General features: G+C 39.4%; 1 protein-coding gene across 3 annotated transcripts in view; it reads left to right on the top strand.

Annotated features, from left to right (window-relative positions):
* Positions 1-15,628, top strand: part of PHACTR2 (phosphatase and actin regulator 2) — a 120,567-nt gene that overhangs the window by 68,354 nt on the left and 36,585 nt on the right. For all 3 annotated transcript variants that reach the window (XM_085217150.1, XM_085217152.1, XM_085217151.1), the window contains exons 2-3: positions 5,907-6,074; positions 14,297-14,377. In XM_085217150.1, the coding sequence (XP_085073276.1) occupies positions 5,907-6,074; positions 14,297-14,377 (249 nt within the window). The remainder of the gene's footprint in view (positions 1-5,906; positions 6,075-14,296; positions 14,378-15,628) is intronic.

Genomic DNA, 15,628 nt, shown 5'->3' with positions numbered 1-15,628 from the left:
CTGCATCTTCTGTTGCACTTCTCAATTCATTTACAATTAGATATGACAATATCCCAGGTCACTCGTATTGCAACAGAAGTTATCCTCTCACACTTCAAGGGTGATGGAGTGATACCACATTAATATTGCAAGTGAGATACGCAGTGCCAGTACTACTCATAGCACATCAATGTCAGTGGAGCACTTGGTTCTGTGCCTTTTCCCACTCAATGATTCAGGTGATTCTTATCTAAGCAGAGTGACTGTTCTTGTCAAAGAAGTCCCATACTCTCTACCTCAGTTACGGACATGTGAATTCCCATATCTTTGTAAGTAAGTTAATTTAGCTATTTAATTTAGCTACCTGAGCACAGCATCCCCTTCTTCATGGTGTTCTCGTTCTTGTCTGAATGGCCTCCAGATTGCTTTCTGCAGAGGACTATTACTCCCTCTCCCAGGTAGGGTGTTCTTTGATAAGGAAGGGCAGAAGGCTTCAACACTATTCTTTCAAGAAGAATGAGGAACGCATATCCTCTGACCACCCTGTGAATACTGTAGGCAAGCTCATGTTCGTTTAATGGATTCATTCAGGCACAGGCACATGGCATGTGCTAAACTGTTCAGTGCTGCTGTGACCATGGCTACAATTTCACAGTATTCTGGTTGCAGCTGTGAAGCTAATTTAGGCTTTCCACCCTGCCCAATCTGTCCCATACCACAGCTTGCTCCTCAGTCCCGACACTTCAAACTTTGGTAGGATTGTGCTAGAGAGTACAGCGCTGCAGTGACCCAGGTTAAAAATAACCTTTTTAAAAAAGGAAGGAGGATGGAGAGGGAGAGGCGTTTCTGGTTTGGATCATTCAGAGATCTACTTGTGATGCAGCCTGATGAACAGTTGTATTTTTACAACTGAAGGAAGAGCATATTTTTATAGGGTCAAGAATGAGCAGATGGAAATGCAGAGAAGAAACTTCCTAGGCTGGCTTCATCACCAAAGCTGCCCTGCTGTGAGACTCGTCTAGGTTTCTATTTTACGTGCAGAGAAGTGGAGGTTTCAGGTAGTGTTAATGTCGTGAATTACAGCACCTGCACTTTCAGAGTCAGGGAGCTTGTGATCAGTCTCTCAGGCTCCCAGTAGCACAACTCTTGATAAATACACCTAAATTCTGCCTTGTTTCTTTTGTTGGATGTAGCCTTAATTGCTTTTACTCCAGGATCCCAAGAGTCTTTGTGAATAGAATAAACTAATTAAACTTTTTCAGTGGTATTGATTCCAGCAATTTTACAGCAAATTTATAAGATATGTTCATACTTGCTTACAGCACAGTCTACCTAATAAGTTCTTTCTCCTTATGACTAAATGTGAATATGTGCTAATATGGGAAAGCATCTTAAAACTATTCAGGTTCAGGAATTGATTCTTTTAAATAAGACCTTTAGAGTATAATCCTACTGTAGCTAGATAGCTATCTAACTATCCAGATTTTATCTTTTTTAAGTTGTCACTGACATAAATTACTAGCATTAAGCTACCAGCCAGTAATTTTGATCCTTTGCCTATTAAAATATGGTTCTACTGGAAGATTTATATATATGTGTGTATGTGTGTGTGTGTGTGTGTGTGTGTGTGTGTGTGTGTGTGTGTGTAATCCACATTACTTCTAGTATTCAGTCTTGAATACTTAACTTCTATTGGCTTGCTAGTTCGTCTGCCATCAGTAAAAGTACAGAACAACATACTGCATAAATAGAGTCTTTTTTTCTGTTCTTGAATTATCTTAAGCCAAAGCTTTAAAAAGGAATATCCTTACTACACTCTAGACCCAAATGCCTGGAACCAGTAAAATCACAGCTATTTATTTCAAGGGCATTTCTATCAGACTTGCTTGAAACAATTGGATGGAGAGTTTTTGTTGCATTTTGTAAAGCAAGTCTTTCCTGAAGAAGGTATTTGCGTATTTTGGTGCTAACACAAACATCTCAGTGCTGAAATGTACCATGCCTCCAAAAAACTAAGGAATTCATACTGCTACTGCAGTTGCACAACATCTCTGGAGATCGTTCAGAGCACAAGTGTCCCTCAGACAGCTACAGAGATCAAAGTTGCTTCTTGAAAGTAGCCTTCCTAGAGTCAAGCAAGTTAAGGCATTTCAATCTTTGGTGGTTAATGGGAAAGTCAAGGTCATCTGTAAACTGATCTAATCTTTGGTGGCTGCCTGCAAGCTCAGGGAAGGGCTTTTTGTTTCCTTCATTGAGTTCACAGCCTTTGCCAGCGTGATTTGGCTTTTCAGTGTCTTGGTTAGCATTGCAGTTGGTCTTTTACAACAAGATCTCCTCCTGGGGGCCATGATAAAATGTTTAGGATGGCATCAGTGGGAATGGTTAATACGTTGAGAGGGTGATATTTGTTATAACTTATTTCCCTAGTATCTTTTGTTACCTGAACTGATAGATCCCTGAGTCTATTGATTTAAATACTATCCTCTAGCTAGTAAGTAAGGACAGACACAGATGTGTCAGGCAGTGCAGGACTGGATACTTTGGACCTTTCAAATTATCTGGGGCACTACTGGTACCAATGCATTGTCTCTATTTATTTAGACTGTGTCTACGTTAGCAAGCAGTGTAGCATGATGGGAATGAATATGTGGAGTAAAACAGTTGAAGCTGTTTTGGTTCAAGCTGGCTGTATTGTGGTACTCCAGACTGAATGTTCCTCAGCATCTAGAGCATGAGATGCTTTCCCATTTTAGTTTTATGCTTAACAAATCCAGTTCATGCTCTTCAGAGCAGCTTTAAAATAGAAATCAAAGCTCAGCAAGTTGGAGCAGTTTGGAGGTTTCCTTCAGAAGCAAAAACTTGATGGAAGCAAGAACAGTCAGAGCCATACTGTTTACAGTGAATGTTCAGGGACACATTAACACAGAACTTATCTCCAATGATAACTTTTTTTATTTCACTGTGTTTCTCAATCTCCATTTTGTAACAGCCTTATCCTTGGACTCCTTGGAGGGATAAGCAAATTCCTAATTCTGAGCTCTCATGAAACTCATTTGATAAATAAACTCATCTTTTAATGTCAGAAGGAGTTAATGTAGAATCTTGCTTTCAAGAGTTGCAGACTTCCTAAACAGAATCACTCACCACTAAATTGAACCCTTTTTTCGTATCTTGCTAATTTGAAGCAGATGGATTTCTTCAGCTGGGATGAATATCACTATTTCAGAGTTATATACTTTCAGCAGAGGGCAGAGCAGCAAATGATCCAAATTCATGTTTCTCAGTGAAGAACTGTTGGAACCTTAATCCTCCTCCATTCCTGTGGCAGGCACAGGAGAAAAAATTTATATGAGGCTTTTGTGGAGGTGGTTGCTTGCAGTAGGCTGGGCTCCGTGACCCAGGAGGATTTGAAAAGATCTATGTTCCAGTGTTTATAGAGACTGTGCTGTCTATCACCAGGGTGCAGGCTCTTCACATCAATAACCCAGCCTTTCTAAGCCAGTGAAGACAAGAACATGGGCTTTGTCCTGCTGCCACCAAGGAGTGGGGTAGCCTTTCACTAATGAACTCATGGGCTGCCTCTGCCAGTGAGATAATTCTTGGCTCCTGTCCCAGGACTGAACTCTTCAGCCACCAGATCCTCATCTCTTTTCTTCAACATCTCTCTTCTGATTCTTAAGATTTCCTAGCACAGATTTCACAAGTAACCATGCCTTTCCACATCCCCCAGCACTGCAGAAATGTTGTCTGGGAGGTGACATATTCCAGTCTCTCACTCCAAGCATGATGGCTGCTGACAGCAGATGAGATCACACCTGGTCAAGCCCTGAAAACCTCCAAGGACAGAGATTCCCCAACCTGTTCCAGTGCTGTGCCATTCTCCCGGAATTGTGTTCCTTATATCTAACCTGGCTCTCTGGAGTTACTGCCTGTGGCTCTCACCCCTTTTTGTGCCATCTGGAATTGCCAAGAACAGTTAAGCTATCTTACATTTGTAACTACCCTTCAAGTAATTGTACTTCTTTCACTCAACAGATACTGACTGCCAACCTAGAGAGATGTGCATTCCCTAGTTGTAGGCAGGGCAACCCTGCAGAGGTCCTGCGGCTGTCCCATGTCTCTCTCTTCCTCCAGAGCTGCTTACTGGCTGGTGTTGGTGGCCTTCTGATCTCCATCTCTTGCCAGCCAACCCACCTGTTAGGGACTCATCCTAAACTTCCCGAAGGACTGCTTGGTTATGTTTTCTGGGATGTGCAAGCAAGGAAGCTTCCTCATGCAAGGGATAGATCTAGCCTCCTCCTTACCAAAATCTTGATGTTACATTTTTCAATGCCATTCTTTCATTTTATCTCTTTGTTATAGACTAGAAAGTACCCAAGGAAAACACTCAGGAAAAAAAATTAAATCCTCATGTATCTGAATAATGGTAATTTCTGCTGGCAGAGTTTTCTTAAGCTATCTGTTCCATCTCTAACAGCATAGGATTTGTTGTATTCTACAGCATAACTCAGATTTATTGATTTGAATGTTATCATTTTCACACAAATTTATCTTGGTTTTAACTCTGTAGATTTCAATGAAGTTATATAATTTTTTGTCCCAGTACCTCATTTCAGTGTTAAGGAATAAATTTTCTTGGACTCTGATTGGACATCAACTTTCTCACACTAAGAATTTTTTTATAGCATTCTAGACCAATCTAGAGTCTGGGACAAATATAGGATTCATTAAATGCCATTTTTCTGAGAAACAGAATAGTAAGATTGCACCGTGATGATATGTGTATAAATATGTATCTTTTTAACAACTAGGACAGAGGACTAGGATTCAGGAAGTCATTCGGCAAACATGACATTAAACACTTAACTATTCTGTGCCTTATATTTTCCATCTGTAAAATGGGAACAGTGATATTTCCTTCTTTGAATAGCACTTTCTGATTTAATGATCTATGATTATCATTATTTCTGTTGACAGTGGCATCAGCTCTATTCCGAATTGGTTATAATTGGAATGTTTAGATGAATGAAAGCAATTACAGAGCCCTTATGCTGCAAACGTTTAAGCTTATGATTAATTTTATGTACATAAGTAATAGCATTTACTTCAGTGAAGCTTCTCACGTGAATAAAGTTAAGCACGTTTGAAGTATTTGGAGGTTCAGGAGTGGAAGGCTCTAAGAAACTGTAGTTCTTATATAGAAATACATAATCTGGGCTTCTCAGGGAAATTTCCAGAAAATTTGTTTTAACTTTATGCTACATTTAACTACCTGTTGTGGAATAACTGCTAATCTTGTTCACAAAAACTCAGTGTTACAGCCATCGATGATGAATATTGGCTTTAAATTTTGGCTACAACCCAAAAGCTTATTGTTAAATATGTTTTGTTAGTATGAAATTTGACTCATGGCAGACTCCTCTGTGAATGACCGATTACCAGGAATATCAAACTGAGCTATTCTGTTCCACAGTCAGAACAGTTACCAGTTGAGCTTTTTTAAAAAGGGATTTTTAATTTATTTTTTTTTTTTACTCAGAAGAAACAGTTTGTTTGTACGTTGTATGGGTTTTGTTTTCTGCGTGATGATAGCTAATTATTCAGCTTTACCAAAGATAGGAAAAAAACATCATGTAAATGTGTTGAAAGGAATTCTTCAGTAGAGAGGAGAAACCACAGAAGCACGCATAGCAGAGGTTGTGTGAGCAGCTGTTGTGGCTGTCGTGGGGATGCTAAGCGAAGGGAAGTGTGGGGCTAATGAGGGTGAGGACTGGCTCGCGGTGCAGGTTGCTATAAAATGCCTATTTGGGCAGACAACAAAAAAATGGGAAGCCTTTTGCAATCCAGCAGTGGAACAGTTCAGCTGCTAGCTACTGTTTTGGTTTCCATCCTTCAGTGACCTTTTCTTTTCTTGTTTATTTGTGCAGTTGATGGCTTGGATAAAGCTTCAATCGCTAACTCAGATGGACCAGCCCCAGGATCCCAAACTCCTCCCTTCAAGAGAAAGGGCAAACTTTCTACCATTGGCAAAATTTTTAAACCTTGGAAATGGAGGAAGAAGAAGACCAGTGACAAATTCAGAGAAACGTCAGCAGGTATGCATGTGGCCCTTTGGTGGCAAATAGCAGGAAATGCTGTAATGGCTTTGCAGGGTAATAGCTGAAGAGGTGTTGAGACGTGTCAGGGACTATTTAGGCACAGTATTGGACATACACAAAAATCGACCTTTGACGAGGAAAAACCTTATTCAGATTCTGTCCTGAATCTGTTACCAGGATGTGTGGTTTATTAACTTAATATTCATTACGTATTATATTCTTTTGATGTTGGTAACATTCGTTTTTTTAACTAAGAAACACGAAGCTGTGTACTACGTATTATCAGGTATGCTGGGAATGTCTCTGTGTTCTACTAGTAACCAGTGGTTTGGAAATATGAAACAAACCTTGTGTTCATGGAACAGAACTTTGGTCTGTTCAGAGAGGAGAAGCAGATGTGATCATGCACAGAAAAAAAAAAAAAAGAAGGTCAGCTTTGCAACCACTGCCTTTGTATGGGCTGCTCAGCCCCTTCACAACCAGACAGGCTTGAAGAACAAGTGTGAAATAAAAGGCTGTGACTGAATGTTAGTTCTGAACATGAGCATGACTGAAGGCTGGGGTTTAGTTGCCTAAACACAGGTACTTGGTGCCACCTGAGATGCTCTGGCCATCCTGGCTGCTCTCCCAGAAGGTTTTGTGTCGTGTTTGCCATCGCTGTGTGGATGTCTCCAAAACCTTGAAGCATCTCAAGTGGCTGTAATCATTCGTGCTATTAGGAAACTTAACCCACTCTGGATCTGTGAGTGTCTCTGTGTCACAGCTCCAGCCAAGATTTCTCCAGAAAAATCCCAAACTTCTGTTTTGGGATTCAGACATTCGACACTGTGCTTTTGTCAACTTCAGCCCAATCAGAGTCCATGGCTTTTCAGATTCATTACCACACTGCAAGTTCTCTGTTCACTGTCTTCCATATCTCTTGGCTATAAAACCAGTCTCCCAAAATGGTCCTATTGAGAACATTTGGGAGTACACTGCTTTACATTTTAAGTCCAGGAACCCCTAGAAATTGCAGCAGAGAACTCTTAATAAAGAGCAGTGTCTATCTCAAATGACCTTAGAGCTAATTTTCCAGTGATAATGATGTCCTCTCGATTATCTCAGCTGTGTATGTTTAGTTCCACTGCCTCCTGGGTGCTGGCACCTGTTCTGTCATGAGCTATATCACAAACCTGATCCAGCAGAAAACTAAATACAGTGAAACATAACAAGAAGTAGTTTTTACTTTTCTGCAGAGGTTACCACTTGAACATGTGGTCTAGCTTTGTGATTACTGTCAATAAAGCACACTGAATCTGAGAGGAAGTACAGAGCCTCTGCTGGAACTTTTTAACATTCAGAAAAGCTGATTTTTTTAAATTTCAGCTGTATTTTTACATCACTGCCTTTCAGGTCTGGAAGTTAAAAATGTTGTTTTCTTTGTCTTTTTTTTCCAGAGTTAGAGCTTTATTTTGTGATAAATCTTTTCTTTAAAACAGAGAGCAACAGAGTGCAAACAGAAATCCATAAGAATTAGGAGAATTTGCACGTCAAATCAGCAGAATAATTATAGAGTTGATGGTGACAGATTAATATAGTGCATAGGTCATGTAACTGGGATCTCTTTTGGTCAGCTGAATATGTAGCTGTATATAATTTGTATTGAAAAATAGAAGTTAATTATCTGCACAAATGAAGTATATCTATAGATGTTACAGAGCATGAGAAAAGTTAATGCAGAGGGAGGTAATAGTTAAATAATTGAAGTTCCTGCTCTAAGTCAAGTCATAGAACTTTATATTTAATAGTTCTTATTCCCAAATAATCAAGTAGCCCAACTGATTAACTAATTGCCCAATGTATCTTGGGTTGAGTATCATCTTCTACATAGACTTTTAAATTATCCCCCCAAAGCCTTTAACTTGTTTTAATAGCATTGTGCCAGGTAACCATGTAATATGTATCCATGTTTTATACAGTAAAGGCTGCTATTGTATTTAGTAACACGTAGTAATGTAAAATTAGTGTTGTAAAACACAGCTAACAAAAAACAAAACCATTCTAATAATCTAAATTATATAAACTAGACTACTTCAGTGCCTGTATAGTTTGTGAAACATAAATATACAAAATTCAATGCATGCCTTGGTGAACAAAACCTAAGCTTTTTTATGCAACTTTGGAAACTTCTGATATTTTTTCATTATTCAATAGATTGTTGTTTTTTTTTTCCTCCCTAAGGAGTCCATATGTTCTATTTTTAATAAGGCTTTAATCATCCATCCCACTACATTTTAATATTTTATTTATTTGGGTGTGATTGTACAAGTAAAGTGACATGGGGAATTAATTTCAGATTTTGAAAACTTTAGTATCTTTTTGTACATTCAGTACATCAGCTTGCATTCATAAATCCCAGATTACATGCATTCTGCCAACCATCACAATACTCAGTTGTTTTGTTGTTTGTTTTTTTTCTTAAAGTGAAATGCTGGGACTTCTGTAATATCTGAAGATCTCATCTTTCATCTAAGAAGTAGCAGTAACAGTTGTCTAAGATGGGCTGATGAAGAGAAAGTAAATCTTGATTAAATTAGATTGTAAATTTTAAAAGTAAATTAAAGCTTCCCCTGTTATTTTTCTCCCACGTTATACAGGAATTTATCCTTTGATATCCTTTGAGACTCTCTAAGGTGTAACCTAAGCTAGGTGAAAGTCGCACAACTGCAGTTCTCAGGGTTTTCATGCTGAGATAGAAAGAAGTGTCTAAGTATTAACTGATATCAACATAGCGAACATTTAGTCCATTGTTTTGCTTAGGTGCCATTGTCATTCATCCTCTTGTCAACAATCAAAGCTTTTTCTTCCAAGTCTGGCGGTACTGGTCCTATGCTAGCAGCCTGTTTGAGACTAGATATACCTTTAATCCATGCTGATTGCCAACTAGTAGTACCAGCAGTGCTAGCAGGAACACACCAGGATAAGTCACTTGTGCTGACTTTGAGCATCCTCCTGCAGTTCCTCTTCTGTCTTGGCCAGAAACACAGATTACCTCTCCTCATATTTCCATACAGAGAAAAGACACAGATAAATCATTATGTTTTTACGGCAGTGAGGTGTTGTGTCCTCAGAAGTCGTAGAAACAGGGTGGCAGCCCCAGCTACGAACAAGCTATGTGTCTTTGGTGCAAATCAGGTTAGCTTGAAATGGAAGGATATCTTAACGTGACTGTGTTATTTTGCTGTTGGGAAATCCCAGAGCTGTAGGGATGTAGTTATTGGTTTTTAATCTCTACGTAAGAAAGGTATGGAACCACTTACATTTGTATACATGCTTCCTGTGAGGCTGGAGTCAGAAATGAAAACCAGATTGGACTGTGTTCATCCTGCCTCAGATGGTTGTTTCAGGAAAAAAAAGTTAAGGGAAAAAAAAAAAAGTTACCCTTGTGCTCCTTGAGGAAACGGACCTGAGGCCAACGGAGATTGAAAAGATGCATTTCCTTGGCAAGTTGCCCCTTGTTGCTTGCTAATTGACACAGCAGAAGAAACTCGCTTATCTGACGTGAGAAAGGGGAAAACATCCGCACAAAATAAATTTCCTGCAGGAAATCCTCTTCCTCAGACAACTCAGTCAGAGCTGTATTTACATTACAGAACGGGATGCGTGTGTGCATATCTCAGACGCAGGTGGCCAATCTCCTGGTCTGAGACCATGGGAGATGGTATGACTGTCACTGCATGTATTGGTTATTCTCTTAACAGGGCCACAGCTTGGTAAGTATGTGTGCAGCTGAAGAAAGTTTCTTCTGAAACAGAGTATGGGGTATTGGAAAGAACTATTGCTGTAACTGGGATTTCAGTCAACTTTCTGAAGTAGGTGCTTCTTACAGATTTGACAGGGCTGTAATATGCAGTGTGTTGACAAGATCTCATGTGACTGTATTAGGCCAGCAACTGGGAGATATTCATAAACAGCAAATACCACAAACAACAAAAAAAATATGGACAACTAGATGTGGAAGTATTTGGTCTGATCTGGGAATGATGGCTGGAATTTTTCCCCTTAAGCAACATATTTCCCATGCTGTATCTCAGAAAATCTGTTCTCTGGGCATCAATTGTATTGTTTCTACCTAAAGATTTTTTATAAGTAAGTAAACAGAAGATGGCATAATCTTCCCCCTCCCCCACCTCAGTTTTTTACTCAGAAGGCAAAGAAGGCAGCAGCTAAAGTCTTGGCACGAAGTAGATGCCACTTCCAAACTGTGCTGTGAGAGTAGGTGCAGGCAGGGAGCAGGAGGCAATTTTAGCTTGTACTGGGTCAGAGAAAAATTAAAATTTGGAATTCTCTTGAGTTTCTTTTGGATAAGCAAAACGAAAGACTGGAGAATATCCAGAATCTCACATTACTCTTTAAATAAAATAATCAGTTCTTAAGATTACTTGAGGTTTGTAGCTGCTGAATATTGGTAAGTCTTCTCTTTTTGAGGGGGCAGGTAAGGAGGGATGCAAACTGCTTTTTGAGGTAGACTGTTATTTTGATTGGTTTGCTATTATTTACATTGGGCTAAAAATACACGTTTGTGGGATCCCTTGGATAAGTAAGATTTACCCAAGTAAATGAGGTCTGCAATTCAAGGCTACGTACAGTGTGATAAATTGACATACTTTCTGTTAGTTCCAACTGAAGTTAATGGAGGCACCAGTGCAGTTTGTATGCTAAGTGAGCCAGGGGTTGTGAAGGTAAAACACATAACAAGCAAATAAAAGCTGTACCATCTGCACACTTGTCAACCCACATTCAAACATTTTTTACCTTCCCAATGCTTGACTTTGTAAAAATAACATTATATTAAGAGAGTTTACCTAAACCTAACAGTAGTCTGATGTGATTTGCTCAACTAAATGTATGAGATCCTTAAGATCAGTGCAATTGTTGTGATCAAGATCGTTGGCTGTGTAAATGTGGAATGTATTACATAATGAAAAGTCTCTAATAAGCAATAAATTAAACTTATGAGTCCACTCTGGCTAAATAGTGCCCAGTGCAGGCTCATGAGTAGACAGTAACCTCATTCCTCTTATACAAGAGTACATATTTTTGATCACTCTTATTTAAATTAAAATTCTGCTTTTTTTGTAGGAATTAAAATTGAGATACTTATAGCGAACGCCAGCATACTTTCTAATGTTCTTTCTGTGAGTCAAATAATGTTTTAAATAAATTATCATTTCAAGCTGAATTAACTGAGTTTAATCAGTTTAAATCAAAACAACACTTACAGCTAGCATTTTAGATGATTAAGGATTTGGGCTTAAGCTTCTTATCTGTTCATAAATATTCTAATCTGTAAAATGGAGATAATCTAAAGGATGTAGCAAAATCTGCGTCATGTCAATACAGTTCTTTGAGATCTTCAAGTGGAAGTGTAAGGTGTCAATGTCTTTTAATGCCAAACGGTGTTTTCCATGACTCTTCATTAAGTGTGATATAGTGCTGCAGAACCGAAAAAATACATCATCTTGAAAACTTCAGAGAGACATAGGTAGCTGGTCAGATTCAGCATCTGATTTCACTGTCTCCAGTTAAAAAAGGTGTGAAAAATCAGAGGGGGAAAAAAAAGGTGGGAAGTAAATTATACTTCCAAAACTGAAATACAAGCGAGTATTTATATTGCCAGCAACGAAAGGATAGATGTGGTACTGAGGGACATGGTAATTGGGCATGGGTGGTGGTGGGTTGACAGTTGGATTAGATGATCTATGTGGCTTCTTCCAACCTTGATGATTCTATGATTCTAAAGCAGGTATAAACTATGTGCACAAAGAGTTCAACTGCGGGTTTCATATCAAAGGAGATTTCACTCTGCTAATAAATATACATACTTTCTGGGAAGATTATAGCCCTTGGTTAGTGCCTGCCTGCATAGTCCTCTGGCTTCATTGTCCGTGTTCTTTTCTCCAGAGGTCTTTGAGGAAGTAAGTGTTCACCTACATGAAGAAAAACTTGCTGGAATATGGCACACTCCTGTGCTTTGCTTACTGTGTAAATAACTTGCATGGCATGCAGTTGGAAAGTATATACTTTAACAAGTAATGGTGACAAATTGAAAGAACTTCTTAAGAATAGAACTTAGGAAGGCAGTCTCAGCTGCTCTGCATTCAGGCAGCCATGCTCACCCCTGCTCCCAGCTGTGCCCTTCTGCCCTGGCTTTTGCAACAGCACTAATTTTTGTGAATTCAATCCAAGCAGCTTCTTAACAGGGTTAGGATCAATTTCCAGCATAAATTAAACCAAATGAAGCTGGCAGTGCTATGCTCCTGCCTCTCTGGTGCCTCCATTCTTGTTCAACCAATTGCAACAAGAGCTACCTGCTGCTGGGAGATATGTTTGATGGAACGCAGAATGTTTGCTCAGAAAACAAATGGTATCCTGGGCTCCATCAGAAGAGGGGTGGCCAGCAGGGAGGTGGTTGTCCCTCTCTACTCTGCTATTGTGAGGCCCTATCTGTAGTACTGTGAACAGGTTTGGAGCCCCCAGTACAAGAAAGACAGAGAGCTGTTGGAGAGGGTCCAGAAGAGAGCCACAAAGATGATCAGAGGGCTGGAGCACCTCCCCTATGAAGACAGGCTGAGGAAGCTGGGCTTGTTCAGTCTGGAGAAAAGAAGGCTGCGGGGTGACCTCATTGCAGCCTTCTGGTACCTAAAAGGTGTCAACTCTTTGGAAGTGTAGATAACAGCAGGACAAGGGGAAATGCTTTTAAGTTGAGGGAGGGAAGATTTAGGTTGGATGTCAGGGGGAAGTTCTTTACAGAGAGAGTGGTGAGGTACTGGAACAGGCTGCCCAGAGAAGTTGTGGATGCCCCATCCCTGGAGATGTTCAAGGCCAGATTGGATGGGGCCCAGGGCAACCTGGTTTAGCATTTAATGTGGAGGTTGGTGGCCCTGCCTGTGGCAAGGGGTTGGAGATGATCCTTGAGATCCCTTCCAACCTGGGCCATTCTGTGATTCTGTGGTTCATTCTGTGATTCCGTGCTGTCACAGAGGGTAAATTCCTGAAACGTGTGTGAGGACTTTCTCTGTCCTCGCTGTAGTACTCACTTTACAACGTGACTTCTCTCAAACCAGTCCAGCTCAAGTGAGATTGAAAATACTTCGTGCAGTGTTTAATCTGCATAGAGCAATTAGACTTGCCCTAGAGAGTAATTGGATTACCAGAATGTTTGAATTAGTTGATGAGATAAATCACCTTATCATTAAAATCACCACATCATTAATAGGATGAAGTCCAGCACTGCTGAAGCTTCTCTGCATGACCTCAGTTTGAGCTCCAAACATTGCTTGGGTTTTGATGCTCATATGTAAACAGAATTGGGATAGGTGATTAACTTCTGCTAGCAATGCAATGAAGAGGGGGTTTTACAGTAGTGATGCTCACATTTTCTGAACCATGCACCAGAGTTCTATAAATCAGTTCAGTGGCTTTCCAGATCACCAACCAAAATTGTATTGGCGTAGGGTTAGGGTGGAGTGGGGAATTACTCTATTTTGCCATCTGTAAATACTTTTCCCTATAAAACTGTTTTTCATTTTTCCCATGGGAAATAAACATAATAATTAAAATGTTTGATGTCACAGTCATTTTTGTGTGTGTTGTATGCATTTTTTTTTTAACCTAAAAACAGGATGCTTCATTTTTTTTCCATGACAGCCAACCAGCCTGGATGAGGATGTTATTCTTTTTTAGAACAGAACTTTCTAACTTTTTTTTTAAGATTTACTTTTATTTTTTTACTTAAAATAGTTGTGCAAAGTTTACTGTGAGCAGTTTTATGACTTGACCAAAAATGTTGCTTGCTCTGAGCAGGATTTGTCTCTCAAAACATCTGTAAGAATAGGTGAAGGTATCTTGAGCTGACATAGTCATTCTAATCATTAATAAAGAGGTGCTTTTAAATATTACATGTCAGTGCTTGGATGAGTTTAGTTTCACTCTGGAAGTACATATTCCCACCGACTGTGAAGGAAGCCCCATTGAGCCTAGCTCAGCTGAAGACACTGGATCAGATGAATCCCACCTTTTGTGGCTGAAGTTGTGGGAGAGCGTCTTTGGAAACCCAGAACACTTCTGTAGAGCTGAGGGAAAGAAGACCTATCAGGGGTTCTTATTTCTTTTTTACGTTTTTCACAAGCGTTGTCAGTATGAGAATAAATCTATTCTTAACTGTGCTTTTTCTTTAGTGTTGGAAAGGAAGATTTCGACAAGACAAAGCAGAGAGGAGCTGATAAGAAGGGGAGTGCTGAAGGAAATGCCTGAGCAAGGTGATAACACATTACCTAGAGTTTAGCTCCTAAATGCTAAACATGGATGGTAAAGTCCCTATTACATTGTTTCTGTGTAGTATAACTAGTTATAAGGAGATAAAGCAAAGGAATGTGAGAAGTAATTTGAGCCAGTTGAATGAAACAAAGTTGGAGTAAAAAAATACGCATTCTGTAGCTGCTTCTGGCAAGAAATGCCACCTCACTTCTGGCCATATCTTCAAATATCTTTATGCTTCCTGTAAACATGGATGGCTGCCATTTCAGTATCAAAAAGTACCAGTGCTGGGATCATACAGATCTCACAGCTACCACGCAGGCCACATTCACAAACAGAACAAATATAAAAGTCTGTGGGGAACACGCTCCTTGTTTAAAAACAATTTAGAGTTAATAACCCCAAATTTGTGCCTGGAAAAGTATGTGTAGACCGTGGTTAACACCTCTGCCTCACCTCTGGTTATGTTTCTGAAATTCTTCTAGTAGAATTCTTCTGAATATTTAATTGTTAAGTATCTATAAATCTAGATGGGATAAAAATCAAGTGATTAAAATAATTTTCAGTAGCTTAAAATTAAACCATTTATCACTTTATAGAGAAGTCTGAGAACTCCATGATTTTTAAAAACAGATCTATCCTAGAAATTGTACTGAGCTGAAGAATTGCACACATTGATCCTTGGAAGTGGAGGGCTTGTTCGTTAGCATGTAACATCACTTGTCTTTACAGTCTTCTCCAGTTACTAAAACATGACAGCCGATATAGCTGGCTTCTTAACTTGTTTCTGCCACTATCTGTGACTTAAAACAAGAAATGTGAAATTTCCACACCTCAATTTGCCCGTATGTAATTTTGAGCATTTTTTTGCTATGTGCTTTTTCAGGCAGCTGTGTGACTTTGTTGATTGATGGTTGTAAAATGCATTTAGTCTGTTAGCTCAGTTAATGTAAACTGTTAACGTTTCAGGTAAGTCAAAGACAGTTTGAACATAAGGAATATCATTAATATGTTTGCTTTGGTCATTAGTGTCCTTGACCTGCTATTCCACTCTTAAAAGGGGTAAAAGGATGGAATGGTAAAAAAAAAAGGTTTCCCCTTTTTCCCCTCTTAAGACTATCAATCCTGTCTGTGTTGCCTTCATCACGCTGTGTTTCTTATCTGATGAAAATTATAATCTTTACGGAGCAGGTTGGAAGAAACAGGATTGTTTTGGATGGGCTGAAAACAGAGATACAGGTGTGAAGCTAGTT

Source organism: Meleagris gallopavo, chromosome 2 (assembly GCF_905368555.1).
Source record: "Meleagris gallopavo chromosome 2, MGAL_WU_HG_1.1, whole genome shotgun sequence".
NCBI classification, from domain to species: Eukaryota; Metazoa; Chordata; class Aves; order Galliformes; family Phasianidae; genus Meleagris; species Meleagris gallopavo.
Note: the sequence above shows the minus strand (reverse complement) of the source record. Positions and strands in the feature narration are given on the sequence as shown.